The sequence below is a fragment of the Aptenodytes forsteri genome, unplaced genomic scaffold, assembly GCF_000699145.1.
Source record: "Aptenodytes forsteri isolate BGI_AS27 unplaced genomic scaffold, ASM69914v1 Scaffold267, whole genome shotgun sequence".
Taxonomy (NCBI): domain Eukaryota; kingdom Metazoa; phylum Chordata; class Aves; order Sphenisciformes; family Spheniscidae; genus Aptenodytes; species Aptenodytes forsteri.
Genome location: NW_008794173.1, coordinates 3,580,825 through 3,608,561, shown reverse-complemented (window position 1 = coordinate 3,608,561; position 27,737 = coordinate 3,580,825). Strand labels below are relative to the sequence as shown.

Genomic DNA, 27,737 nt, shown 5'->3' with positions numbered 1-27,737 from the left:
CCGCATTGTGTGGTTTTGACTGGGGACTTCCCCCCCCCCCCCCTTGCCTTTACATTGTACGCCTGGTACCTTAGGGTTATAAAAAGCCCACAATTGCACGGTCCATTTCCCACCCCTGCCCACACCCTGCTCTTGGTAGGACTGGTGCCCCTGGCTCATCGGTGCAGCTTGGCTTTGCTTCCCCCAGGCTTTGGTCACAGGTGCTGCTCTGGGAGCTGCTCCTGGGGCACGGGTGGCAGCAGCTCCAGCATAGGCAGCTGAGGACTGGGGAGGCGCCAGCCCATGGCACGGCCAGTGTGGTTGAGCTCTGTGCCACCAGCACGGCTGCACCAGGCGTCACCTGTCCGGCAGGGCGCGTGGCAGGTGTGCAAATGCCGCCCTGGGTGTCCACAGAAATTGCTGATGGATGGGTCTGTGCAAGAAAATACATTGATGCTGGCAGTCCTAAGTGGGTTAGCAGCTGAGACATTTCCAGGGGAAAATGGTCAAAAGCTTTCATAGCGCGGAGTAAATGATGACAGAGCTTCCATTCAGTTTGACAATCCAAAGGGGGTCCAGAATGTCAAGGTAACCTCTCTCCAAACCCACAAAACGCTGGTGTTCGTAAGAGGCCAGGGATGTTTCTTTATTCCAAGCGCCTGCTGAGCTGCGGATGGTATGGCGGCACTTGGCGGTCCGAGAATGCAGCACTGTTGCTGCGGGACTGGCGGGCTCAATAAATCTCTGTCGTAGCATCTGTCGCCATTGGAGTTCGGCTAAAAAAATGAAATTCTTCTCCACAGCAGCCTCTCTGTCTCTTCGCAGACCCCTTACTAAATAAAGCATATGTGGGAAAAGCACACAGATGACACAGTGGGCAGGCTGTGTGTGCAGTGCTGCCCCGTGTGCGACCACGGTGTGTGCAGGTGCACACTCCTCTGCGGCCTCCCTGGGCCAGGCTGTTTCTTGACAAGCCTCCGCACTTCTGTGGGTGACGGTTTGGTGTTTTAAAATTTGGTTTGCTGGAATACTAAGGGATGACAGAACAGACTTTTTCCCTGACTACTGAAACCGCTGTAGCTGTCACTCTTATCCCCTCGGCCCTCTAGGGTTCATAAGAACACAGGACACCTTCTTTTTCCATAAACTGTAGTTACTGGATGACCTGTTATTTCGTGTAAAAGTTCACAGCCCTACAGTGTGTTAGCTCTTAATTAAAGAGAAGAGGACAAGCATGTTCCATGGCAATTACGAATTAGCGGAACCTTGCAAATGAAGTTTCTTGCCTGCTTTTTGTTTATTATTTTTAAATGTGGTTTCATATCTTTTGTGTCTTAGAAAATATTTGTTTTTTCAACACCTGATTTAGATGTTACAATAAGTAAAATATTAATCCCAATGCTGCATGCTTACAGTTTAACCTTTCTTGTGTTTGGACTGATTCTTTCCGTCCCATCCTTAAACAGGTCTTCCACGTTCTAAAACCAGTCTCCCTGCAAAATGCACGATGAGGAAAACGAGGCCAATCCCATCAAATAACTTGGTCCATACTGTTAAGTAAATTTTAAATCAGTGGAAGTTTTTGTTAGTTTACAATAAATGAAGTTGTATGTGCGGTTCAGACTACTCACATCGGAGGCGGTGTGTCTGAATAGCCCATCTTTTGAAGACAGAAATTAATTCAGTTGAAAACATAATCTAAGTTCCAGGACACTTTGATAGACATTGACAGGAAAACTAGAGGAGCAAGGTTTTGGGTTTTTTTAATTTAAGATGCAGTTTGGATACCACAGAGATCAACTGGTATTTGAATAGGGAATTCAGCTTAGAAAACATTCCCTTCTTGAGTTGTGAGACTATTTAAAATAGACAGGAAAAATTGCTAAGGAAATGAAGTGAGGTTCTAATCCTTCGAAGAATTGCTATGAACATTTTAGTATGCATTAAAAAACAAAATTGTATTTAGATTTGAAATCAGAGTAATAAAATGTTTCAGCAACACATTGTAAGTGCTATCATTTGACTTTTTTGATAGGGCATTCATAGGGCACATACTTAGCAAGAATGGAGTCCAAGATCACAGGAATGCAAACTGTAAAGTTTTACTACAAGGGTTTTATTTGTGGTTTTTTTCCGAGTGCTGTTAGTAAACACTCAACTGCAGAAAAATATTTTTTCTGTGTTATCTGTGTACATCATATGTCATACTTAACTCTCAGAAGCCTATGAGCACTGATGTCACACTTGGAAAATCCATAACTAGTAGAAGTTTCAATTCTAGAATCACTAACTACTCCCAAAATTAAATTTGAAGGAGTGCTTAAATGAGCATGGGGTAGCCTATATGCAGGTACATTTTTTTGCTTGCTCAAGCATGTCTGCCTGGGGGGTGCGCTGAAACCCACTGCCTACACCATCAGTGTGGAAGGACCAGAGATCCTGTTAGTGATGAACAAAAGCTTACAGGGGAAAGAAATATTTCTATAGTCAGAAATAAATTATTTCAGCCTGATGACATTGGCAACAGGACAATAGGAGCAGAGGAAATGAAGAGCTTCACGTTGGTGTGGAGGAGGTGTTTCACTGGAGGCTGGATTGCAAAGCATGTGAAATATTAGTGCAGAACTGTTGCCCACAGGTCTTCAGTATTTGGGACTACTGTTTTGTAAGGGGACTAAAGTTTCTAACAATTTTCTCTATTTAAATAAGCTTTTAGTTGGTGTGTGTTCTTTCTTTCAGTGAAATGTAGGTTGCCTTTCTCTTTACGCTAAAGACCACCACCCCCCCCCAAAAAAAAAAAGAGAGGCATTCCTCTGCTTTTTATGCACAAAGCATTAATTTCAGTAGGAGTTGGGCATATCTTGGGATCAAGCCCATTAATCTCAAAAATAATAGTGTATCGCAGAGGCGTGGAGACTCAGAGACCTGGAATTGAGTAGGGAAATTATGTCTTAGTCATAGTTATTATGTGGTAGGATAAAGTGCTATAAATTTAAATACTTGTCAGATTTGGAGCTATTCTCGCATTTGTTTAGTACTTCCAATATTAATGTTCTGAATAAAATAGTTGCTTAATTAAGGTAATGTATTGGCAATACTCTGATAACTTGATCTGTTCCACTCTTCAGTCTTTTCATTGGGTTACATATGAGTTCATCTCATTTGGAATTTTTTTTTTTTTCCCTAAAATGCTGTTTAATATCAGCTACAGAAGTTCAGAGGTATGCTGTAGCTTCCATACATTATGTAAAATTATCCTTTTTGTACCATAATAGAGCTGAAGAGAGAACAGTGTTTGTATATAGACTGCCAGAAATAAGTAGTTGCATAAAATATGAGATCTTCAGCACTCAGAATGAGACATTTCAAAAATTAGGTAGTCCACTGAACAGGTAGAAAAGATTGTGGATTATCCAAACAATTTAGCTAATCAGTAGTGAGGAAAGAATTTCTCACTGGACAAATGAGTCTTTATGCATGTTCTTTCACTTATGTCTTGCTTTTAGAGTGAGGGAGATGTCCCAGCCTAGAACATTGCTGATGCCACAGTGAACATCTACATCTCTTGATCCCTGCTGCACTAAGGGGATTCTTTTTGAACACATGGTTAATTCTGCAAGAGAGGAGACTGTGTTTCAGCTACTCCTGCCATTTCATACTGTCATGTCTCTAGCTCATCAGAGGTACCCCAGACACCATCTGTAACCAGCATATATATGTTCATTATATATATATCATAAGTTTGAGCAACTGGCACATTGCTCAGCTAAATACTGTTTTTCATGCCCTTTGTAGCTTTCATCTAGCCATCCAGCTCTGACTACCAAAACTGCTACCAAAGAACAAAGATATTTGAACCTTTTACGTGTAATTAAAGAATTAAAAAATAATAATAAGCTGGATGAAAAGGGCCTCCTGATTCTGTAGTATCATTCAAGCCATTTTCTTCTAGCATTTTAATAGTAAGCAGTACACGTTTGAAAGACTGTTGTAACTTATGTTTTGTTGCTGGGCCTGAAATGTCGAAGCTTTGAATGCTTTCTTGACACTCGAGAAACACGTGTACTATTGATCAACTTTAACTTTGCTTTTCTGATATTTTTCATAAGTGGATATATAAAAATTTGCCTGGTGAATTGGTGCTCTCTGTGCAAACTTCGGTGTCTGAGCTGTAAATTGAAAACCGTTCGTGAGTACCAAGGGTCAGTAGCAAACAAGCAGTTCTTGTTGCTGGGCCTGAAATGTCGAAGCTTTGAATGCTTTCTTGACACTCGAGAAACACGTGTACTATTGATCAACTTTAACTTTGCTTTTCTGATATTTTTCATAAGTGGATATATAAAAATTTGCCTGGTGAATTGGTGCTCTCTGTGCAAACTTCGGTGTCTGAGCTGTAAATTGAAAACCGTTCGTGAGTACCAAGGGTCAGTAGCAAACAAGCAGTTCACACGTACCTGGGTCAGAAGTATTGGCTGTGGAGTACTCTTTGATGCATGTTGATGGCTTCAGTGCTGTGAAGGGAGAGGTGCAGAGTGTGGGGGAAGCGGGTGCGTGTGACCATCAACAGAGAACTCGCATCCAAGGTAGTTCAGCAGTTACAATGCTGGCTAACTCATCGCCCAAAAAGACAATGATTGCATTCCAGGGTTGAACCTTGGATAGCTAAGGCTCGGTATAAAACCAGACGTGGAAGGAATTCCAAGGGTTTTTTTATCATTTTTGGGTCTGTGGTATCTTGCAGATTTCAAAGGCAGCTCATCGTTTAGATTGGCAGTTTGACCTGTGTCATACACTTAAATCAAACTATCACAGTATGTCGCAACCATATACAGCCTCTAGGCAGTCTAATTAAAGCTCTAGCATTCATTAAGAGAAAACCCTAGGTGTTATTTACCGAGATTAGATTAGTATGGGGTTTGAAAAAACTGTGTGATAACTCGCAATATTGGATGTAATAGTTATCTACAGGAATTCCACACATTTCTCTTAAATCCGGATACTATACAGAATGGAATCCCTGCAAGAAGATGCGTTTTTCACATATTAAAGGAGGGTGAACTTCTTTTCATAAACATTACTTTTTTCCATAAAAGGTACATGCCAGTGGTTTGTTATAGCTGGAGATAGAGCACTTTCAAGCACAGCTTAACAAGCCTGGTGATAGCATTTGAAGAAAGAAAACATTAGTTATTTCAATAAAATCTACAGACTTGCAATTCACTACACATTAACTTCACTTTCTACATTTGTCCATCTACACTGGTGCAGAAAACTTGCTGCAGGCAGCAGCCACAGTGGTATTTGTTTGCCAGGCAGAAAGTTGAAAAGAGCTCGTCTCTTGCCAGCCAGCATCACTGCAAAGAAGCAGCTTTAGTGAGAGGCCTTGTAAAGTTACCTTGACGCTCTGCCTAAAGGTGGGATCTCCAGGAAGACCATTAACACATTTCTATTACTAAACATAATTTTTGAAAAATATTACAATCCCTCAAACAAGGTGGAAATGTCCACGTATTCCAGTGCAGGTGACTTCAGTTGTGCGTGACCTACTGAAACACCCAATGGGCAGAGCTCTGTGGTTCGGGATGCAAGCTGTTGAGCGTGGTGTTCTCCGCATCCCTGTCTGGCAGGGAAGAAGCCGTTGGGTTTCCTGCTTTTGTCTGGTTCCACACTGTGGGGATTCTCATTTACGCAGACGCTGTCAGGGGCTCAATGCATGTGGCAGTGGGTAGAAGATCATTAACGTGAACACAGTTCGTCCTAGCTGTTAGTTTCTTTTCTGAACAGTTACAACAATAGTGTTGCTTTTAGTTAACAAAGCAGCCCTTCCATATCTGATCTCTCACATCTTTGAAATCAAAAAGTAGGCTGTTGGTGTCGTTAGCAAATGCGTCTTTAAAAGCCAAATCAAAAGTTCAAATATCCACAGTCAGGGAGCAGTATTCAAAATGAAGTTTGCCCTTGCAGCAGAGCAGCAGTGCTCTCTTGTGCCTGGTGAGTGATGCTGTGTTCCTGATTATTCAGTGTGTGAACATCATGTGAGCTAAGGCATGATGTACCCAGCCTTTGAGGGAGAGAATGAGAATATAGGTTAAAACTGCCATATAACAGCCATCATAAATTAAAACCAGTTGGGTTTCAGGCTCACTAACAGTAGTTCTACAATAGCCAGGTTCAGAGAAGGAGTATAAAACCATCTGTTTCAGGGGATGCTTAAAAAAAGATCAAACTGATTTTTAAATGTACGTTTCTTTATATAAGCATTTAATAAAAGAAATAACAGTGGGGTACATTATGCCTTAGAGATAAAATGATGAATAGAAGCGACTTGGTATCATGCTTTGTCTGTGAATTAATTGGTTGCCATTGCTTCTTGAACATTAACCCAACTCACGAACTCTGCCAGGCGGGGCTTTGGGTTCAGCGTGCTGTGTGTGTCTCATCTCAAGCATAGGGGTTTAGGGCTGGTCAGTTAAATGCTTCCAGCTTCAGCTCTTGCAGGCTGCTCACCACTGTTGCATGGTCCAATCCCCTCTACACCTGAAAAGCCAAGTAGCTTTCACTGAGGTTTTGCCATTAGCACGTTCTGGTGGTTTAGTGAGCTGATAATTAACTGAGGGTTAATGCATCAGCAGGAGGCTCTAGTCTTTGTTTCTTTAGTTTTGTGAAATGGATTCAAGCGTGGTAAGTATGTTTGGTGGTGGGGAATGAGTTTAGCTACTCTTGCTTATATCTGGGATGCTCAGAGAACTGGTTCCCCAGATGAGAACCAGTTATCACATTAAATACAGAGTACTCTGTAATCTCTTTGCAACCCAGTAGCATGTTGTCTTGAAGAACTATTTGGGACTATTAACAACTGACTGGTCTCTTGTATTGTTCAGAACTAGTAAACAGTGTTTCTAATCTTTTTGCCATTAATTATCCTAGATTGGTTGTCTCAGATATACTTGTGGATGCTGCAGTCACTCTTCTAATTGTGGTGAGTAAATATGGTCTTCTGTTGCTTGGTTTTTCGCTTTTCCTCTCAAATAATCAGATGGATAGATGGATTTTACAAAAGCAGCTCAATTCATGTTTGCTTAAAACTTCTGTCCAAATACACCAATACCTTCTAGATCTAGAAGCAGGTAGATGAGACTGTGACATACACTGGCTCTGATCCTACCCTGATAGAAGGCTTTCTAGCATTGGATCAAAAGCTGCTGATTCAGCACCCTCTATTTTATCAAAGCAATGAGAAAAAAGTATCCAACTACATTGAGAGAGCTCAGCAAAAGTAATCTTTGACTCATTTATGAACCAGTGGTATAGGAATTAAAATCCTGTTTGTGTCTTGGTTATAGTTCAGGCTATTGATGGGGAAGAGTTTCTTTTGCAAAGACAGGAAGAAGAGAGGTGTCTTCTTTCATGCCCCTCCAGCGATGCTCATCAGTTAGTTCAGGCTGGAAGGCATCTCTGGAGTTCACCTGCCCAGTGACCTGCTCAGAACAGGGCTATCTTCAGCATTAGGTTCTTTTCTCTTTCGAATCTGTGACGTGGCACATAAGCTCCCGCGCTTACTAACGAGCTGCAAAATTCCAAATGAGACCAGGAATGAAGATGTTTCTATTATGTCAGACAGCTGGCGATTTCACACATTTAGGTAAAATTCCCTGTTCATACACTCATTTTCTGAAGAATTTTCTATTTCCATTTCTGGAGTGGATTCGTATTAGTAAGTTTTGTGCTTTGGCTGTGGCGGTGGTTGTATTCTGGTTTGGGAGTGCACAGTAAGCCAACTGCTGACAACTACTTTGGTAGTTAATTTTTCGAGGGAGATTTGCATGGCACAGTGTCTTTTAATTCTGCTGACTCCTGGAGGAGAATGGAAGGTGCTTTTGCCACTTCTTCATGAGTAAGGCTCTCTTCAGAGCCACCTTACTGGCACAAAAGAGAGGGAGCAAAAAGCGTCCATTCTTGGAATGACTGCTGTTTATGAACTTACTGTGGAACTGGCTATAGCAAACTTCTGGGGTGCTCTGCTTAATGAATTACCTTCTGGTAAGGGGGTGTTTTCATAGTTCAGTCAGTCACTTTTCCTCTTAACACCCACATCTCTTCCTCCCCCTCCACTTTCTCTGAAACTGTTGGACTCTTAATGCAAAGGACTTTTCAAAGCAGGACTCCTTGTGCAATTTAGCATTGTCATAAATAAAAAAACCTGTAGAAGCAAGCATTGCACATCTTTTATGCATGTTTCACCTATGATGATCAGGCACATTGCAGGTAGCTTCCCTGAGGTTTGACTGTGCAGCACCTGTGCTGGAGCTTGATCAGAGCAAGCTATGAATTATTGAGTACTCTGCTTCAGTCAGACATGAGGAAAATGAAATGCTGCTCTCTTCAGCATTAGATGCTTTAACCCAGTTTCTTACTGAGAGATACCAGTTCTTATTAGAGTGTTTTCTTATAAAGGTATGTAGAATACAGTGATCCTTCAGATCCACACAGTTTTCCGTAAGAAATAATTTAAACACATGTAAAGTCTCCTTTTAAAGCTAGAAAGAAAACTTCCTATATGTTTTGACAGTTTATAATCCTTAGGAGGTAATGTTGTATTGAGAGTCTTATTCTGTGCTGTATTAAACATCCTGACTGGATCTCTTATCATTCAAGCAATTGCTGAAAAATTGCAAACCTTTTTACCTTTCAGGTCACTTATTCAAAACAGGCCCAGTTCACAGGGGACCGGAGGTCTGTTGCAACCTGGGCACTGCTTAGACTTGTACAAAAAACAGTATGAAAAGGTATTAGAAACCAGAGAGGTCATCCAGCACCATAAGCTGATTTGGTTTACATGGAAATGGAAAATTAAATACATTAAGCATGTTTTAATTGGATGCATCTAATGAAGATGCAGAGTGGCTAATACTCTCTGTGCATGGAATTTCCTGTGTGTATATTTTTCTTCTATTTTGATTTAGAAGCTGGCAGAGGCTTTTCTCTTCTTTTTTCTTGATGGTATTTTTGGAAATCTTAATTTCAGTAAAGAGGTCTGTGGGTATTCTCAATGATCAGAAGCCCTGTAGTCCACAGGTGAAGAAACCACCCTGGATTCCCCAGGAGACAATGGATAACCGATGTTACAGCCAGCATTGAAATCAAGTGCAGCTGCAGAAGAGGAGGGAAAGCAAAAGAAATGGCTTGATAAAGAAGCCAGTAGGCATCTAGCAGAAATATGATGTGGACAGACATTACGTAGTCAAGTATGATGTCTGCCAACAGAAATTAACCTATTAAAATCTCCTGAACAAGCTGGAACTGCCACAGGGATGTTGGAGTAGGTCAGTGATTATAGTCTTTGGACAATCACAGATTTGACTGAAAATATGAACCGTGGAACTGCAGCTCACAGGTTGTGTACCTCTGCGTCTTAATGACCTTGAGCAGATGGCTTTAAATTGTTGTGCTTCAGTTTTGCTACCTCTGAGACCAACTGACCCCACTGTGGGAGATGCATATTCCCCTGCTGCTGCTTCTCTTTCCTCCAAACAGTATCCAGCTAAGAAGCTCTGTATTGGCTGCACTTGTTTTCACACACTCGTGGAATTGCAAAGCTAACATAACTATAGCTCAGACATAGTCTTAGCAAGGCTTTGTATTCATAGCATTTCGACAAGTATCTACTCCCCCCTTCCCATTTCCGAGGGTAAAGAAAAAAAATTACCTAACATTTTGTGTTAAACTGCTTTTGTGCAGCAGTACCTTGACTGTTAAACATGGATTCTCCAGTGTTCTTTGTCTATACCTTCTTTGCCACGTAACTTCTAAAGCTGTCTTCTCTTTGAAGGCAATATTTATGCTAAGTGACTTTTGAATGACTGTCTGCTGTAATCCACAAACAGGCAAATCCACTTCAGTACTGCTGTTTGCATTAATGCAGCCGATTGAAACAGCCCAGAACTTTGAAACAGAAAAGGTCTTATGTGGGTCGCTGTGATCCCTATCTGCATTGTGGGAGTACAGTGACATTCAGATATAGGACTTTTTCTTTTCTTCCTTTAAACCTATAAATAACATTAAAGTATTTTTTTAGCAGGGAAGAATGAGGCCACGGCACCCACCTATACATTGATAGCTACACTCGCTATTATAGCTTCAAGAAAATGCCTTGCAGCATTAGTGTGTCTTACTGCTAGGTAAGGTCAGTGGTTTTCTGCTCTGCGGTATGTCCCGCTGTTTCTCCCTCTCTATCTCTCTGTCTCTCTGCTTAAAGTTAATTGTGGTTGGACATATCCTGTTTAAAAACAAAGCAAGAAACATAGTTGGAAGGGGAGAAATAATAATGGGCTTAAGGGTTTAAATCACATTGATTTTTAATGTAACCAAATGCAAGCTTGAGCCCATTTTTTAATGAATCTTGACACTCAGAATAGCAGAACATAAATTTCAAGGAACATCCTCTCTGTATTTCGGTATCCTAACTCCTTGACTGTTGGAAGCAGTATGAAATCATGGGAACCTGAGCTCGCTCACTGTAGTTTGAAAGTAACGAATATGTACATTCAGCATTTCTACTGAAATTTTCTGAGCTTTTCTGCCCACCAAAAAGAAGATAGGATTCTAAGTAGTCTAGCCTGTAACAAACAAGGAGAGCTGATAAATGGGCTGCCATGCTCCATAAAGAGACTTGGTCCGTACTAGCACATGCTGACTTCTCTTTGTGTCTGGCCAATTTTGACTAAAACTAGAATAGATATCCTGTCTTCATTATGCCATGTAGACAAACTTACAGAAATTCAGGCTTATGTACCTGCAGTTGCACCAGCATTTTGCTGTGTAAGTACACTCCACACCTCTGTCCCTGCCCATAGCTCTTTTCACTTTTACCAGAATTCTTGCGTTCCACACAAATTTAATTTCTGAATGCTGCTGCTGCTCTCTGAAAACCCTGAGATTTGGGCCAAGTGCTCTTCCAGGCAGGAGGTAGTACCGAACAACACGTACTCCTCTGCATTTCAGGTTTCTGCTATTCTTAAAACCCCTGGTCCACCCTTACTGTCCTTTGAGGAATTTCAGTGTTATGCCCGGGGGCCTTTTGTTTATGTGTGGTGCTACTGTGCGTTGCTTCAGGTGTAGCAGGAGCTGGCGAGTCAGCTGGGCTGTGTGTGTGAGCATGCGCTTGTGTATTTATGCATGTACATTAATGTCTAATGCTCATGCCAAACTTTTTAAAAATAGCTTTCATCATAATCTAATACAGTGGTCGTATGTGGTCACATGATCGTGTTTTTTTGTAAGTATCTGTCCATGCTTTCGGTCTTCTAGGAAACTGAAATACACATGTTTTTGGCCCAAACCACAAATACGCAATGCATTTCAGTTTTAATTGAAGAAACTGCTATGAAGTGTCTTAGGGTGCGTTGTCTTACTAGAGCTGGTCTAACCACAGAAGTATTTGCTGCTAACGGGAGCAGACCCCTTCTTCCCCCTTACTTACGCCCGTGTGCTGTTACAACTGCCTTTGGGTTGGGTGTAGTGATTGTGCAACTGTGGGGAGTCAGGTCAGCTGGTTTATCCAGGGGAGGGCAAACCGTGCTGAAAAGGGAGGACAGTTTTCCCTTGGATTGGCTGCCAGAGCCAGCTTACCATGCCGTGAGCATCTGATGGGAGGGGACCGGCAGGAATGTGTGGAAGACGGGGTGTGCAGAGGAAGGGACCAGGAGCACCCCTTTCAGTGGCAGTTTTCTGTTAGATCTGAAACACCTTAAAAAAATTAGTAGGGTGGCTACTTCGGACGCTGAGGAAATAGAAGCATGCTGCTACATGTGGCATTTCTCGCTTGCAGACTGCTGCTAAAAGGACAGTGGGTTATGTTCTTGGTTTGCATGATCAGCCAAACTGACCTTACAGGAATCTTTAAATAAATTGTTTATTTAAATTAGTTTGTGGTTGCTATCAAAATGTTGATCCTTTATTAATACTCAGTGACTTATATCATACGTACGTAATAGGCTTTGGAGCTTGTTGGTTTGTGCTAAGAGTAGTGATGAAGAAGAAAATACTGCTTTTCATGCCAGCAGTGAGTGAAAAAGCTAAAGACTATGCAAAGAAAACATTGTGCCGTTTTAGACTTGAAATAATTGGGTCTAAAAAGGGCCAGGCAAGGAGCTCTCATTGACTGCTGCAGTTCAGTCACAGTTCATGTAATGTGATTGCATCTCCCATTTATTCATAGCTCAATAAAGAGTCCCTGAAAACATGTTCTTTCTCCAGGGCAATGTTGAAGGCTTGCAGGACTCAGGAGGGACTCGAGCACTGCTGGAGCTTTGTGGCTTCGATGTTACAGGTTTCTCAAAACAAATGCCTGTTGCGTGGTCAGCTGGCAAAAATAGAAAGCTAGTTGCAGGTTTTTGGTTTCAGAAATCATCAGCTATCATTAAGCTGTTTTCCACACTGAACATAATATAAACATCTGCTTTAAAAAGAAATCCTTCCTACGTGAAGAGGTTGGCTATAGGTCTGATCTGGTTTGGAGGGATACTCATTCTTCCTTTACAAATTTTCTTAAAGCCGTTGAGATTTGTTGATCTCTCCTAGTTCTTCACTGACTACTTAATTTCTACATATGCTTCCAGAGTTTTCTTATATAAAATACCATGAGACGGTCTTCATTCATTGTGTGGAAAAAATTTCTGTGGTGAACTATGAGGGACAGTAGGTCAACTTTAGTGTTTTATTGTCAGTCTGTACTGGTGGTTTTATTGTCCATCTGTATTGATGGAGACAGGAGAATTGTGACGATTCAGAGAGTATCCTTTTACATGAGCTTAGACCTAAGCCTTTTGTTAGATATTTAAAGTTCAGGACTGTGCTATGTTTCATATTATCTTGCTTCATATTAATAAAAGTTGGTATGCCCTGCACTTTGCTGATGTGTATGCAAAAACATGGTCTCCTCTTTGAGTATTTTTAGTATTAGACTATCCAAACCCAGCAAGAGTACAAATGGTGGCTCCCCAAAAATGGTAAATGATACTAAGTGATTGTCTGTATAGGAGATTCTTTTATGTATCTGAAACATTGAACCTAGATTATAGGCATATAGATCATCTCATTTCCTCTAGAAATATGGAACTTGGTACTGCTGCTCAGAAATGTAGAAAACGGACCTTGCTGCAGATGTCACTGGAGAGTCGCTGGAAATTAGTCAGACAGATGTTTATGCCACTTGTTAAACTTTGAAATTGTATCTTTTCAGCATCTTATTGTCTGGCAAAATACACGTACCTTGGGTAAGTAAAAATCATGAGTTCAAATGGATGGAATTATTGTAGATTCGTAGTATGAGTGTGAAAACCAGAGAACAGCCATTTGCAGGCACTTCCCTGGCATTGCCTTTCTCCAGTAATCCTGCTGTTATAGGTTCATGCTACAAATAATTTTCTACAGTGTTTGGTTCTCTTTGCTGTCTTGAGAAATGACCTCAGTCTGCGTGAATTTGTGCCTGAAGAATACCCTTTACACTCGGTGAAGTAGCCGTTTGCAGCCGTTTCTTGGAACGGGTCCTGTTACTGCTGCCACAGTCCTTCTGCACTGTAGATCCTCTACTGATTGCAATGTAACTTCCTCATCAGCTGAGCTGGAAATATTCCCTCCCTCATGCCTCAATCACTAAAAAACACTGGATGAGTGGGGGAGAGAGACTAAATAAGAATTCTTAATTATCTGCCACAATTGCATGCTTTTGTGTCTTTGGCATGCAGTCTCCTTCCCTCCTCTCCCTGTTTTGGTGTTTTTCTCTGTAGCTGTTGGGCTCAGCTGCCTTCCAGAGGAGTAGTTAACTAGGCAGATGAGCCTCCCAATGTGTTTTGGAGTGATGTAGTTACTTATTTTTCTTCATCCTCTCCAGCCCAAACACCCTTCCTGCCTTCTCTTTCCCACAGCAGTATTTTGAGGTATGCTTTCTTTTCTGGTGCTCTTTGGTTACATATTCCAGGTACTATTTAACAGGGCCTTGTGCCATTTACATAGTTATTTCATCTTCCAGTTAAATGAGGGGGGAAAAAAACCCCAACCCAAACCTTCAGTTCTATCAGTTTCTTATTTGTCAGTAATAAAACTGATCTGAAATGTTTAAAGAGAGATATTTTAAAATTAGTTCAAAATTAGACTTGTTAGCAAACTGAGGGGGAAGAACTTTAGGTTCTTCTACTGTTCTGATCTCAACAGAGCAGACTTACATCTAGTAATGTTTGTCGTCTTCTGTCTTTAATCTATTTAGGGAAAGACTCAGAACTCTGCTGTGGTAGCCTGGGAAGATTTACTAATCTGGCATTTAATTTCTAAAGAAGCCTATATTTTTAGATGCTTTGGTATATGGTACTGTGCACTGTCTTCCTAGCAATGTCTAGCTCAGTCTATGCCTGCACTGCATACTATAATTATGTGTAGGGGAAGTAGAAGCCCACACAAATTTGCCTTGGTCAGAGCGCTTCACACAGGTGAGTGGAATGATTATACTCATTTTGAAGTGTGAAGTTTGGTATGAAAATTCAACTTTAAAGTAATTTATTCCTTATTCTGCTGTGTTGTTTCCATAGTAGTTCTTCAGGATTAGATGTACTCTCATTCTCCTGAGTAGAGTGTTGCTGTTGCTCAGGTTGATGGTTAAGTTGCTAGCTGGCATGGGCTGGCTTTTTTTTTTTTTAACCTTCTGTGTAAGCTGGGTTAGATGTATATATTGGTGAAAATAGGGTAATGGAGGGGATAAATTTTAATGCTGCTCTCAGTGCTTTTAACTAAAGAAGCTCTTGCATTTAGTTACTGTGGACAGACTAGTCTGTAAGTCCTTTTTTGCTGACGCTGATTGTCTGCGTCCATATTGTTTGCTGAGTTGCTTGTATAATTGGCCCTGCCGTGTCGATGCTCGTGGAGCTGGGATCATGTTCTTGCTGACAGCTGTACAGGATTGGATTACCAAAGAGATCATGCGCCCTGGCAGGAGTAGGGGAGCTTGGCTTTCCCTGCTGGGGTAGGGCAGCCCCACAGCTGAAGGCTTATTCACACAGGCCCTGGATGCTTGGATTTAGAAGGAAAATGCACCTCTCCTGTGGTGTAGGATAGGGAACATGAGACTGGTTAGTGAGCCTAGGGAAAACTGGGGAGTAAAGAGACGAAAATGCCAGCTCATCTGCTCGCATACAGTCTAGGTGTAGAAGCCAAGAAGCTCTGACCAGTCTGGTGTATGATGAACAATTACTGAAATTTGTGCAGCTTTACAGTACCAGCGCTTTATTTAGCATGCTTGCGTTTTGCTGACTGTGGTGCATTAAACCTGATTGTTCAGGCTGTTCTGTGGTTTCTAGATATCATACCTGAATTCTTGTCATCTAATGGACAATTTTTAGTACACTTGGACACTTCTCAAGGATCATCCGCCTCTTACCTGCTCATGCCCTGGCCCTTCATGATCAGGTTTCATTGACAATGTTTGTTTCAAGATGTTTTTGTTGATCCAACCATCTGGAATGTGACCTTTGTATTTATTTATTTTTTTTAACTGTATATAATTAATGGTTTTAGCAACGTAAAGGGAAATCTGACATTATTTAACTTCAAAGTTTAGAGAGAAAAAGCATTTAAAGTATTAAGATTTGTTGAAGGGCATGTATGTGTACTATGTATACTGAAGACTTTATAAGTTTGGATGGTTCAATCTTACCAGTCAGTGCGAGGACCTGATCCTGTGTCCGTGACCTCCTCGGGGCCTCTGCTGACAGGACATCTCCCAGACTGGGGCCCCACGCTGCCACGTCCCCACATATGGCTAGAGTAGCAGATTTTCTGCGCTGGAGTGATGTAAAGGCATCATTTAGCTATTACACTGGCATTTACCACCTGAATAGTCATTTACTGTCACCTCCAGAGAAAAGGTAGCAGCACAGTTGAGATGATCTCTGTTCTTTACCACTGAAATATTACCATACAGTTGAATGGCGTAAACACGCTCCACAAGGAACTGGTTAGTACTGTCTGCTAGCCTGATGACTGCTTACAGTAGAGCTTCTTCAGTTTCATAAGACTGTTTCCTTCACAGTTAATCATGCTTTGTAGACACTGATGTTGTGAGGTTGGTATAATTCATTATTGATAAATGATGATCTAGTGGCTGGATTATTTGGCACTAGATCCAAAATTGTATACTGAAGAATTTAAAATGCATCCCAAAAGTCGGAGAATCACAGAGTCACTGAAGTTGGAAGGGACTTCTGGAGATTGTCTAGTCCAAACCCCATGCCCAAGGCCAGGGCAGCTAAAGCAGGTTGCCCAGGGCCATGGCCTGGGTTTTGACTGACTCCAGGGATGGAGTCTGGGCAACCTACTGCAGTGTTTGATCACCCTTGCAGTAAAAAACTTGTGTGTGTTTTTTTTTTTTTGGTTTTGTGTTTTTTTTTTTTTTAATGTTTGAATATGCATCCTTCATAACTTCACAGTGAATAGCTTTAGCACAGACAAATCTTTGAAGGTATTTGCTCTCCTTTCAGGACTTAAACTTTCTTTAAAATTGCAGTTGATTTCAATGCTGTAACTCAGGAATCCCATTGGACAGAGACTTTGGGGAACAGAATTTTGATGATAACATGGGTTGTAAGGAAGATGCAGAGCCCTTTGTGCCCTCATAGACTGAAAATGGTTACTGAGATAGCAGGGGAGTAGGAGCAAATACTTCAAATGAAAAAGTGCCTAACTGTATATACCTGTTCCTCCAGGAGGCCTGCAATAAAAGTAAATAACTGTTCAGTACTTCATGTATGTTCCAGTTAGTATGTGAAAGAAGGCAGTTTTCTGAAGTTTCTCTAAATAGAGATGAAATGCTAAGAAGGTTTGAAAAGAAAAACTCAACTTGATTCTGTGAAATACAAGCAGTTTGTGCAATATGCAGGGTCTGTGTTACCGTGAAGATTGCATTTTACATGTAGCTCTTTTAAAACTGTACATATACTTTTTAAAAAAACTCACTGTGCATCAGCTACTATCTGTCTAGCCACGTGTTTCAGGTTACTGAGGATTACCAGTGTAGAGTTTCTTCTGCTTCCTTCCGAGTAAACTTGATTTCTAGATTAAATGACTGCTCTGTTCCAGGAGGTATTTACCTGAAAGATTAAATAGCTTGTGTGTAGAGAATGGTGCTGATGTCTTGGCAGCCATGGTAGTATTTCAGCTAGAGGCTTGCTGCACAGTACTAGAAACCTTAATTCTATTAATTTCATTGCTGAAAAATTAGCAAACAGTATTTATATCACATTTTATAGCAAGGGCAGTAAATTGCATTAGATACTTCGTTATGCCATGGAGAAGCAACACTTAATTATTCAAGTGGCTCAGTGGATATTTTGACTGAAACTCCATCTGCCAATGCAGAAATTAGTTGTATTTTTAACAACATGAGACACTCTTCTGCAATTATTCAGCAGAGTTGCTTCTGATACGGTATTTTCATGCACTACTTTTGACTGTCTCCTGGGTGAGGTTTGTGTGATCTTCTGTGTATACTCTTTGTTGTCTTACAACAAAGTTGAGCTGTCTTCAGCTAATCAATGACAGTTTTCATTAAAAATGTGTGGAAAAACTCCAGTCAGGAAGCAGAAAACAACTAGGTACTTTCAGAAAAGTTTTATTGTCTACTTTGAGGTCAGGTTTTTGAATGGGGGAGTCGTTAAGCAGTTAGAGTTGGTACAATGAGAAGGCAGGACTCTGAGCCCTGCTCATCAGTACATCGCTGCTTTGTTTGTATGTGGCTCCCTTTCATGAGATGGATGACGAAGGTTGCACAGCTGGAAAATGGAGAGAGTGCTTTTGGTGGAATTTGCTATGTAAGTTCAACTGTCCTCTTTTAACTCCCAAACATTAGTCCAAATAAGCTGAGTTAATGAAAAATACTCTGCTGTAATTGTTTAGTTATCTGGGGTGATTTTACTGAAAGGTCCGTGAGCGACTCCTGAAGCAGCTGTGAGCAAGATGATGTTATGGAGCTGGGGACGGCACGGACAGATGCTGCCTGGAGAGAGTGTGCATCCATCGGCTGAGGAAGATGCTGCCTTTGCCATTTGGTTTATAAGCTATTGATTAAAAGTAATGGAAGCTTAAGAATTTCTCTATGAGCTAATTCCCATAGCATCAAATTTTACTTTATGGCCAGTTCACAGTTTGTATGTATGTTTGTTTGTGTTCTGTTCATGGCACTGTCATGCAGCCACAAAACCTTTTGGAGCAGCATGTGCCGAGGGTGTGCATGTGGAGCAGCCGTGTGCTCGAGTGGGGTTTTAGAAGTGCACAGTGCCGGTGGGCAGTGACTGTGGTGTCCCAGTCAGGCTGGTAGTGGCCTGGCACGACTCTGTGCAGCTGTAAACACTGCTTACCAGCAGTTTGGAGAGGTGACCTTATCTGTGTGGGCTCATTGTGACCCAGGTGGGACTTTATCATCCATCTGAGTACTCATCAATAGTAAATAATAGGCAGAGCCTGTATGGTGAATTGAGAGTAAGAATGAATTAATGGGATCAATGCATTACTAAGGTAAGCCCTAGAAATGTACCAACCTGAGTTAGACCAAAGCTTCCTTAATTAATTGTTACGAATTCTTTTAGAACGTGCTTTAAGTTGACCCAGACTGAGACATCTGAAATTTTCTAATTTTAAGAAAAAAAAAAAGAGGTGGGCACAAGAAAGGACTTGCTTTCCAAATATTCAGCAGTATAAAAGCTTAACCCAGTTTGAGGGAAAGGAATAACATGATAACTCTGGTGCATTGTAGGATTTATCAACAATCCCTCCACTACGGTGGCTTCTGCAAAGGTTCACACTCTCAGTATGGATTTAGAGCATGCCACTCCTAAAACTACCTGTACACTCGCTGAGCGAGAAGATGGGACGAGGTTCCCTTTAAAAACTGGTCATAGTTACTGATCAGTTGGCAGGGACTGCTGTAAGAACAAAAGGTGTGCTCACTGGCTAAACTTGAAATGCATTTATTTCCCAAAACTGTAAACCCAAGTGAGGTAGTAGTTACATCAGAAAACCAAGCTTGTGTTTTGACGTTGAGGGGAGTGGAAGGAGGAGCACAAGACTTGTCATTTTTAAGCCCATCTTTTGTTGTTATCAATTTTTTTAAATATTTCTGCAGGTCTTGCACCTTTTTCCTGTCTTTAAACAAGGCCTTTGTTCGTGTCGCTATTGAGCAGGGCTGCTAAGCAAAAGCAGAAATCAGGTGGGTGGGAATAATTAGCAGATTGGCGTTGGAGACTGAATTCTGGTGGGCACCCTTAGGACAGCTTGTGACAGAGCAGACTTCCCCTGAAACAGGATTGTCATAAACTTGTCAGACTACTACTAAGTAGATAGTTATTACAAATCCAGAGAATATACTAATGTAGATTATCCAAGTTTGTGACCTGAAAAACTGTGAGGGAAACATATACAGTGTGGTGTCTCTTAGACTTAGTAGCCACCTCTGCTTTCCTTGAATGAATATGGTACAGACAACCAGGCTGATTAGCAATTAACAGAACATAATCCATGTGAAAACACGCCTGGTGAATAAATTAACATCTCTTAAAAATAACTTTCTTTTTAAGGATAGGTCTGTTATGAATAGATGGCGAACGCAGTTGTCTGACTGCAGAGCAGTAAGCTATGAAGGAACTTCTCTCACTTCTCCTTCCCCAGAAGAATAAATTGTCTCACCACCTAACAGTTTCCCAAAACATACAGGGTATGCTTGCTATGCTTACTCCAGGCATAAAATGAAAGCCTCATCTTGACGTGTTTTCCCCAGAGGGCTCGTTCCCACTGTCAGAATTGCTCGGGACCCGTTCTGCCCGTCATGCCTTGTGGATTTGCGCTTGGCAGAGGAGGGCAGGAGGAAGGCTCCCTACCTGCTTCCCAGAAGAACCTCACTCTCTGTCCTGCCAGGGGAGGACAGACCAGATGCTTCATGTCTTTTAGCCACGTTTCCAGTCCGGCAGCTCCTTCTACTTTCTCTGGGCATCCTAACTGTAATAGGGCACCCTAAAGCTGTGCAGGGGGCACCGGCCAGGTGACAGGGGTTACATTTGTCTCACCTGGGACTGTGCAATGCACAAGGCTTCTGCACTGTCTTCACCAGGGCAGGTTTTGAATTTGTCTGCAGTTAGCTCCTTAACTTGTAATAGGAGTCTGAACATCCTCCTGTGGCAAGTTACAGAGGAAGAGATTTTGAGGTTACACCTTTCCCGGAGCTCTAGAAGACGTGTAAAGTGTGTCATTCACCCCAGCAGTCTTCCAGTTGGAAGAAAATGGGAGGTGTTTTTCTGTTCGAGACTACCCTTGGGGCTTTGTTTGTTTGTTTAAAATAAACTTCCAAGACCATTGCCAGCAGATGTATTTTGCTTTTTGATTTTATTATTCTCCAGAAAACAAGGCTCTCACTTCAGATGTGTTCCTGACGGGGTCAGCAATGAAGTATTTTTAGCAGACTTGGTAACTCTTCTGCAGTACGTTCGTGCCTCGCTTGTTCAGAGCTGCAGTTGCTTTCTCAAACATGCATTTGGGGCTTCTGCCAACACACCCAGGGTACTACTGCTTCGTATTACAAGGTCCTGCTTTGTCAGGACAGAATTCAGCCTGACAGGGCTGGAGCTGGTCTCTGCTAACGTAACTGTGGTACAGCATGTTTGGCCGGTGGAGGGGCGCTGGGGTTAGACTGCACGCTTCCCTTGCTGCGCACCCAGCATGGAGGGCTCGCTGCCTGCCTCTGAAACCGTACGTCTTGTGGCTTTCTCCTTTCTCGGATGTCAGCAGTATTAGGGTTGTGAATGCAGCTGGTTTGCTAGGCAGAGACCTGGGTCACCGGTGAATGCCCAAGCTCCGCATTTTAGTTAGCTGCTGCTGCTGGAGTTTGCTTTTTAAAAATCAGTCTGCGAGCTGCTGCCTGTTGTGACACCAAAGGGGTGAAATCAAGTATCTTCTGTCTGTCCTCTCATAAGACTGGGTTAGATTTTTTTTTTTTTTCCTCTGCTGTTACTCTGTAGTAAGCAATGTTTGTGGCCCGGCTTGGGCTCAATATTAAAATAAGGAAAACTGCTTACACTGCTGAGGTACTCTTTGTCTTTTAAGTGTTTGATCTGGTCTTTCTGTGGGGGTAAAGATTTTGTGTTGGAAGATTCCCTGTGAACACAAAGAATCTGCTGTTTGAATGGTTTAGTGATTAGAAAAGATTTCTAATACCAGAAGTCCATGTCTTTTGGGCTTATGGTTAGAGCTTCTCCAGTTATGGTAAGTGATTTCTTCCAGTGAGCTTTGAGGTCAGGCTTCTTTGTGGTAGTCCTCCACAAAGTATTCTGGAATTTGTCCCAAACAGCACAGAATGTAGAGAATTTGTCAGAAGGTGCTGTGTACAGATTTAGAGAACAGCAAGGAATGTCAACAGCAGAGGAAACGTGGCTGAGATCAACTTTTAATAAAGTTTAGAATCTCTTTAGCATTTAATTATTGTGTTTTATCAGGACAGTAAGGCAGTTCTAGGAAACTCCCTGTTCTTCAAGACAGAAATGCACTTTTTTGAAAGTCTGCCTGCATATCCTAGTTTCACTAGAAATATTTTGGTTGACTTTAACATAGGATGCTTCATTAAGAAAACAATGGTGAATCCCATAGAGGTTTCCTTCCCTCGATCTAGAGGAAATTTCATCAGTCCGTGGATTGCTGGTAGCATTAGCACTGATTTTATCTCCCCGTTCATGCTGTGGTGCTGTGCCTAGCTAACTTTCTGCCTTATGCTCGCTCTTGTGAATGCAGGCTTTGTTGGAAGCAGGTTCTGCTTTGCTTTGGGATCTGCTGGTTGGTGGGGCGGGGGATCTTTCTCCAAGGTTACGGCAGGTCAGTCCGGGCTGCAGGGCTCCCAGCCTGGCTGCCGCGTGTACCCGGAGAGCTGGGGGAGCGGCTGCAAGTCAATGGCGCTCCGTAGGGATGAAAACGGGAGAATGACATACTGTGTTTGGCCCACATACGCTCATTCCCAGAGGACAGAGCTGCATTGTTGGGACAAAGAAAAGTGAAAATACTAAAAGCATTCAAACTATTTTCTTTTTATTTGGGGAGACTTTTTCTTTTGTGGAGCTCTGCTAAGTGGCCAGACCAGCATGTAGGGCCACTGACAGAATTTAAAGGTGAGCTGAGAGTAGAAAGAAAATCTTGGCTTATGTGGTTTTTGGTTTTTTGCAACTTACAGGGAAGGGGTTTTATATTTTTATATGAGACATTATCAAAGCTAGGCTAAGATGCCTGGAGAACTAGACAAAAGATAAGTGATGACTGATCTATTTAAAAGGAGAAAATATTTTTAGTCAATATGTTTTCAGCTTTTTTTGTGGTACATATTCCATTTCAATGACTAATACTTTGGGGTTTAAAAATTCAGCTTTCTTGTGTTGTCAGTTTAGCTGCAAGTATCTGGGTCTTCAATACCTCTCCAACAAAGCCAGGAAAGATCAGATTTTAGGCTATTCATATTCCTACAGTTTAAGGAAATGTGGGTTAAAGGGAAGAGTTTTTGTAGCGGAAAGGACATGTTATGTGTGTTCTTTTATAAGCTGTCAATGGAAAAAATAGCACAGTGCTACATGTTTAAAAAACTTTTTTGTAGGTCATCTGCAAGGAATAATTACGCATTTGTTGTTGAAAACAATTGAGTTGTGGGGGTTTCTTTTTTTGTAAAACAGAATAGTGGGTGTTTGGGTTTTTCTGGGTTGTTTGTTTTCTTGTGGATTTCTCTCTCTCTTTTTTTTTTCTTCTTTTTTTTAATACTCCTTTGACATTCTACTTTTACCAAGGCCACCAAGAAGTATCAACCCAGGACAGTGACTTACTGTTCAGGATGATTTGTCATTGCTATTCAGGATGCTGCAACTTCCTCACATTAATCAAGCTATTAAATTAGCAGGATATTATCAATTGCAAGCTTCATTGTAATCATTAACCCAGAGAACATAGCTGTTAAAATAGCCAGGGCAAACAGCGGTTCATTTTTTTTACAGAACTAGGGTCATATCCTGAACAATTTAATTGCTAGTCAGATTTCCCTGTACTGTGAATCATCATAAGAGATGATCATAAGCCAAATGAAAATTAAATCTTAAAAAAAAAAAACCCAAACAAAACACCACAACAGTCTTAAAACAATGAGAGGGCAGCAGGGGAAAGGGAAGTTCCAGAGACAGAAAAGCCCTAATAAGCACACCTTCACAATGGGGGCTTGAAATCTGGGAGAAAAGAACTGAAATTAACCCAAAGTCGAGTGTCTGGAGCATATGGCTAGAGCGTCAGGAAGCAGACGAGGATGCCTGTCGGAGAACAGCTCTGGCCAGTGGGGATGGGGTTCAGGGTGATGCAGCAGAAGCACCTGGGGCATTCGTGTCGGCTCTGCTTCCCAGGGGCTGGTTGTCGGGCTGAGGACATGCTCTTGTGTTCGCAACTGGGGTTTTTAGCAAATTGACAGAAGAAACGCAGAAGTTCAGAGGGGAAGCAGCATGCAGATCAAATTTTCAGAAGGAGCAAAACTGAGTTGAGGATGAAGCCTCTCAATGACAATGCGATACAGTAGGTTCAAGGGATGTTTCCCATGATTTTTGACTGTAAGAGTGAAGGTAGAGGTGTTCTCAAGGCTAACACTAGGTAAGAGAGCTTCTGGAAGAAGAGCGTTGTCTAGATAAGAGAGCTTCTAGAAGAAGAGCGTTGTCTAAAAGGACAGACATAGAAACAACACATTCGTAAGGTATCCAAATCCGTAAAGCAACACCAAAAGTCAGTACTGGCAATGGGTGTAATGTGGGAGCCAAACCACTGAAAAAAGGTTAAGGACGGTGGTATCTTTCTGAGCAGTCCGTAGTATTAAAAGATTTTTAATCAAATAAATTAAAGAGAAATGCAAAAGCAAATGCTTCCTGCTTTATCAAGAACTCGATTCCAAAGACAACATCAGTTTAGCCATTTCTTCTCCATCAATAATGCATCAGTTTGGATTTAAGGTCACATACGCTATAACCTGTTGACCAGTATTTATTTGGAAAGGAAGGGTATGCTAATTTGGGGAAGACTGATGGAGAAGACAAATATAACCTGAAAATATTCAAAACCAAATGCTAGTTTCTGTGATAGCCACCTGCCTCTATAGTCTATGGGAAGGGACAGAATTTCCTGCTTTCTGTCAGTGAGTTGAGCTTGAACACATCTTGAGAGTATTTGATCATTATACGGCTCTCTGCCCACATAAAATGGTCTGGTATGATGTAATTTCATAAGCTTCTGGATAGGATCACCGTAAGCAAAGATTATCAGAGCTTGTGACTTTTGGATTGATCAATCAACGAAGTTGCTCAAATTATTATTTTGTTCTTTAAAGAAAGGAATAAATAGGGATTGTTGTGTGCCAGCCACTGACTTCAGCAACCTCTTGCACATCACGAACCCAGAGCGCACACAGAAATGGAATCCTTATTTTGTTCAATACTCGCTCTGAAACCTGCAAGAGCAACAACATTTTCTTTTGTCTGAATTCGTCCATGTAATCAGTGGCCCTCTTCATAGTTTGCATTCACGTCTTGGTTTTGTATTCTGGAATAAAGGAGCCTTCTCTAGAATGTGTTCACATCGTATTTATGGCTCGTGGGGAATCTGCTTTCCTCCACACCCAGTCTGTTGTGACATTATTAGTTCTAACTATGTAACTTAAGAGTTTACTTCATAAATCATGTTATGCAAATCCGATAGATGGGCTTGCTGAATTTTATGTGCTGCTGTCAGTGAGTTTGATTGGCTTTTCTGGTTTCAGGATTTTTGTAGAAGCTTCAAAATATAGCTTCAAATTTTCAGTTATACTGTGACTTTCATCTGCTTACATCTGCTTACAGAAGAACGTTCAGAAGCAAACAAACAGAAGGAAAGAAAAGAAAAGCATACTGCTTTCCAGAAGACGTACAGCTGTAAATGACTGTGGACATGGAGCTCATTTAGAAATCAAGAAGCATGTTCTGAGATTATCTTTCACTTTTGAGCTGAGAGGAGAGCTATCAAATTCAATGTATCCAAGCCATTTTAATGAATGTAAGACCTCAGATATATTATTCAGTTAACAAATTAGCCTGTGCAGCTAAGCTGTAGTAACCCCTCATGTCATGTGCTTATTGCACACTTTAAGCTCATTGCAAGGTAGGAACAAAATCTTAAATCTTGATCTACAGACTTTAGGTTCAGGCAAATGCATCCTGCCTCGCAATTGCAGTGGCCAAGACAACTCATGTTTTCAAATACTGTGATTAACACACAACAACTCAGTATGTCAATATGGGTTCTTTGTTGACATTTTAAGGAAAGTCAGGTCACTGAATGGTAAAAACTAAACCACCAAGACAGTTGCTGAAGAATGAGAAGATGCTTTTTGTGTTTTGTTTGGTTTGGTTTTTTTTTCCTTTTCTAATATTTTAATAAGAAGAAAGTGTGAAAGGGTAAAGTTTGGTGGCTCAAAAAATCTTTAACAGTGTGATAACCAGAAATAATCAATTTGATACATAGATATCCAGTAAAACTGAAAGCTGACAAGTGAAATTTTGTTTAAAGGAAGTGAAAGCGATTTCAACCACAGCTGTTTGCTTTTCCAAGTTGTTATTGGGGAAAACATAGTGTTAAGACTAAAAGAAATGTTTTCTGGGGGGTTGGGTGTATTCTGTATGAGTTAGGCTTACATTGGACACTGTGATGATGTTCATGCCATCAGTATTGAGAAATGAAACACCAAGCCTACTTGGAAATTTTCCATTTCATCACTATGCAGTTTTTAGGTTGCAGCTTTATTTGTAAACTTAATCCTTTATGCAGACTGGGCATTTTGCCTTGATTGTGGTTTCTGCTGAACCAGAGTGATGTTGCATAGTATGCTAAAAGTCTTTATTTTGTATTTTACCATGTCAGGAAGAAGGAAGATAGTTTTTTATGTGCGGATTTCTAACAGGTTAACCAATTCATTGCTTCTAAAAAAAACCCCCAAAACACTAAAACCATTTGAAGACTATCACCCATTTGCTAATCAAGTATATTACATCTTAGGCTGTGTCTAAAATTGGAACTGGACTATGAATGCTCAAATTTTACATTTGGTGCCATGTGAGGAAAGCCAGAGCTGTCAAAGTAGATATGCACAGAATGAATGACATTGTCAAGACACTCTTTGCACTGTCCTGTATACAATGGTGGCTGTACCATGGCTCATGGGATGCTAGTGGCGGCCTGTTGTCGTTTCTTGGAGACAGGGAATAGCAGCATAAGGTGCCCTCAAAACTAAGTGCGGTTTCCTGTCAGCAGCCAGGTGCTTCAAGCCTGGTCTGCTATTACCGCTTTGTAAGAAAAGGAGTAGTCCTGGAGGCACACCTTGTCCTGTTCGCAGGCACAGCTTGGTAGTTACTTCTGGATAAGTGTTACCCTTGGACCAGTGCAGCCAGTGAGATAGGAAAAGATGGGATTTGGCTCCCAGAGCTGCAGATGTTGGACCATTTTACCTAACAAAAAGGCCCAGTGAAGATGAAAAGTAGAAAATAAAAAAAAAACTGTTATGAGGAAATTTTTGTGGCTTGTGGCAAGGATATAAGAGTTCCGTAGACTTGAAGAATAAGCAGAGGAGTGAGTGGTTCAGAGTGTCAGTGTTAAACTCTGGAGCACTGGTCAGAGCTAGGATAAAGTATTACGCTAAAAAATGATAGTGGGTGCCAGCAGCTGCCTTTCTGGTCTGTTAGCTGCTGGGAGCAGATTGAAGACAGTGGGTCTGTTCAGGACAGATCTTGGGAGCTCAGTGCATCTTCCCACGTCCCCTCTCATTCACCACTAAGAGAAAGTGCCCCAAGGTCTGGAATTGATTGCAGCTAATGATCAAATATTGCTGTAAGGATTAGCAGAAACGCCACCAGTTTCGCTGCTGGACTATGTTTACCTTTGGCCAGCTCAGCGCAGCATCAACACCTGTACGGTGCAGGGCAGCAGCACTCCCGGCGTGTCGGCAGTGCTGCCTGCCCAGCGGTGGGGCCTGCGGGGGCCCTCCTGCTGAAAAACAGGACCCCACCATGCTCAGTGGCCCAGTTAGGTGGCCTGTAATGATTGGCCATTGATTACAGCAGAACAAAAATAATTGTGCTGTTACACACCCGCAGGTTTACGAGCAAATTCTAGGCAATATCCTAAAGGTATATGGGATTTTATTTCTCAGTACAACAACTTGTACCTTAGTGGCGTAACATCTAAATGTTCACTGTTCCAGGACTTCTCTAGTTGTGGGGTGTTCACACGGAGGTGGGTGCGATAGCTGGGTGTGCTGGCGGGGCCCCGGGCCGGGCCAGGCTCCGGAAGCTTCTCTGGAGGTGGCGCACGAGGGGCCGGGAGCTGCCGGCCATGCAGTGCCCCAGGCTCGCCCGGAGCATCGCCGGTGTGTGCACCACCTCCGCTGTGGAGAAACAGGAGGTAATGCGAGAGTCTGCCTTCTGCCTGTCGGGATCATACCTCAAAAACAGGTAGTGGACACCTGCGCCGACAGCGACAGCTGCCCAAAGAGGATTGTTGTTAGCTGCTATCAACCATAAGGTCACAGCAGAAAAAAGTAATAGCTGAGAAGCGTATAGTGTCGAGACACCGAAGGCATCTTCATCCCGACCCTGCACCCTTGTTCGAGGGGAACTGAGTCGCTCTCTTCCAGAGCCGCC

General features: G+C 41.8%; 1 protein-coding gene across 2 annotated transcripts in view; it reads left to right on the top strand.

Annotated features, from left to right (window-relative positions):
* TMCC1 (transmembrane and coiled-coil domain family 1) overlaps positions 1–27,737 on the top strand; it is a 100,017-nt gene that overhangs the window by 35,432 nt on the left and 36,848 nt on the right. Inside the window, exon 1 of one of the 2 annotated variants that reach the window (XM_009283832.2) lies at positions 20,619–20,760. The exons of the other annotated variant lie outside the window; for it this stretch is intronic. Within the exon in view, the coding sequence (XP_009282107.1) occupies positions 20,731–20,760 (30 nt within the window). The 5' untranslated portion in view covers positions 20,619–20,730. Of the gene's footprint in view, positions 1–20,618; positions 20,761–27,737 lie in introns of those variants that run through there. 2 annotated transcript variants of the gene reach the window in all.